The sequence below is a fragment of the Belonocnema kinseyi genome, chromosome 9 (assembly GCF_010883055.1).
Source record: "Belonocnema kinseyi isolate 2016_QV_RU_SX_M_011 chromosome 9, B_treatae_v1, whole genome shotgun sequence".
Taxonomy (NCBI): domain Eukaryota; kingdom Metazoa; phylum Arthropoda; class Insecta; order Hymenoptera; family Cynipidae; genus Belonocnema; species Belonocnema kinseyi.
Genome location: NC_046665.1, coordinates 110,500,621 through 110,502,633, shown reverse-complemented (window position 1 = coordinate 110,502,633; position 2,013 = coordinate 110,500,621). Strand labels below are relative to the sequence as shown.

The following is a 2,013-nucleotide window of genomic DNA, read 5'->3' as shown; positions in this document are numbered from 1 at the left end:
ATACTATACTATACTATACTATACTATACTATAATATACTATACTATACTATACTATACTATACTATACTATACTATACTATACTATACTATACTATACTATACTATACTTATACTATACTATACTATACTATACTATACTCGTATGTGCTGTGTCCAGAAAACTCATGCTGTGAAGACACCTGACATTCAGTTTTTCGTGATGACCTTGAAGGCTTTAAATGTAAACCCAATAAGTAGCCTTGAATAAAAAGGTATTAAATATATTGAATCTCTACACGGAGAAAAATGTCAAGAGATTAATTCACGGAAGCACGTGATTTAAGAGATACAATTTGTTTGTGATTTAAAATCTCGGACTCTGTGATCTAAAAGCATAGAATTCGAGACCTGAGTCACCTTAGGTCACTTTAGCCAACTATCTTTCTAGAAGCTTCAAGAACTTACGGGATTACCCTCATCCCACTGACGCCATCTACACAAAAAAACTTGTAGCTCACTCGGTCGGTAAAAGTTGGATCCACGTAGCTATCTCAGAACTCTAATATATATATATATATATATATATATATATACCACTATTATTATTTTATTCTGTTTTATAAATATTTTCTGCCTCAATTGTATGTTTTTCACAGACTTAATAAATATTTTTTTGACTTATGAGGGTCCAAAACAGTGAATCATTCAAATAGTTTGATCAGCATTACGAGTATAAATTTTTGTTTCCAGAGCACATTGCGACAAAGATTGGCCGTTTCCAAAAGATTTTATAATAGGATCAGCTTCCTCCGCATATCAGATAGAAGGAGGATGGAATACAAGTGGTAATGATTAACAAATACTATTTTAAGCCCTTATACACACAAATTCATTGTAAGATTACGAAATATTTACCGAATTGTTAAATAATATTTCGGACAAACTGTTAAATAATTCGAAACCCAGAATCAAATTTCAGAACGGTTCCAGTACTGGAAAAATCCAATTTATAACTGTTTTGTACTATCCCACTTCACTAACCAGCCATTGACGCAGTACTATAATACCTATTGTACTCGCCTGATAGCAAGTACCCCAAGTTGCAAGTAACCCAAACACGTATAGAAATGTTTGTCTCGTCTGCGGAAGAAGACTTTTTTGCGTGCCTATGCCATGAGGCCCCTACTGCCTCAGTACAATAAAAGGTACTGGCCTGGTACTGCTCATAGTAAAGGCTTTTTATTAAATAAGAAAGATTCTCAAGAGAGAATTGTGAAAAGTTTCTTATCCCACTAGCCTTAGCACAACCGGAACCTACAGTTGTCGTGGAGGCGTGAATGTTTACACCGGCGCAGAGTGTGTAGGAGTGTTAAAAATTAAAAAATCGCGCGGATTCTAGGATTTTCGATCCCGGTTTCCTCAGCCTGTGGTCAACCTTATTCTCTCGTTGGGAGCCATATAAAAATCAGAGTAAACATTACCTTAACTGTTCTTTGAAGATCTAAACAGACGTATGGAGGCCTGCATGGAAAATGAACTACCGGAGTCCAATATCACAAGACTTTATGATCCTGTAATCTTTTTTTTATGTGTAAATAGTAGTGTCACAGAACGCTGCGAATTTAAAATGTTCACTTACGAAACGTTATAATACATAACACACCGTCTTAGATGTTATAAAAGCGCATTATTATTTCGTATCATATAAGTTACTAATGGATACTATTACTATTTAAATCAAAAATTATACAATTGCTCTGTAATGGTAATAGACCTATTTTTACTTTGCAGGCAAAGGTGAAAATAACTGGGATTGGTATACACATAATAAACCATGGTTGATTGCTGATGGAAGCAATGGAGATGTCGCCTGTGATTCTTTTTATAAATACAAGGAAGATGTTGCGATTCTGAAAGACATTGGCGTAAGCTATTTCATATTTCAGTTTTGTTATCAAAAAAATGTATGTCATATTATCATCAGAGTGAAAGTCTATTTAAACGAATAATACTCAAATGCCAAACTCAAGTG

The 2,013-nt window shown here is 34.1% G+C and overlaps 1 protein-coding gene across 1 annotated transcript in view; it reads left to right on the top strand.

Moving 5' to 3' along the window:
• Positions 1-2,013, top strand: part of LOC117180688 (myrosinase 1-like) — an 11,399-nt gene that overhangs the window by 2,162 nt on the left and 7,224 nt on the right. The window contains exons 2-3 of the mRNA XM_033373178.1: positions 732-826; positions 1,773-1,906. Coding sequence (XP_033229069.1) covers positions 732-826; positions 1,773-1,906 — 229 coding nt within the window. The remainder of the gene's footprint in view (positions 1-731; positions 827-1,772; positions 1,907-2,013) is intronic.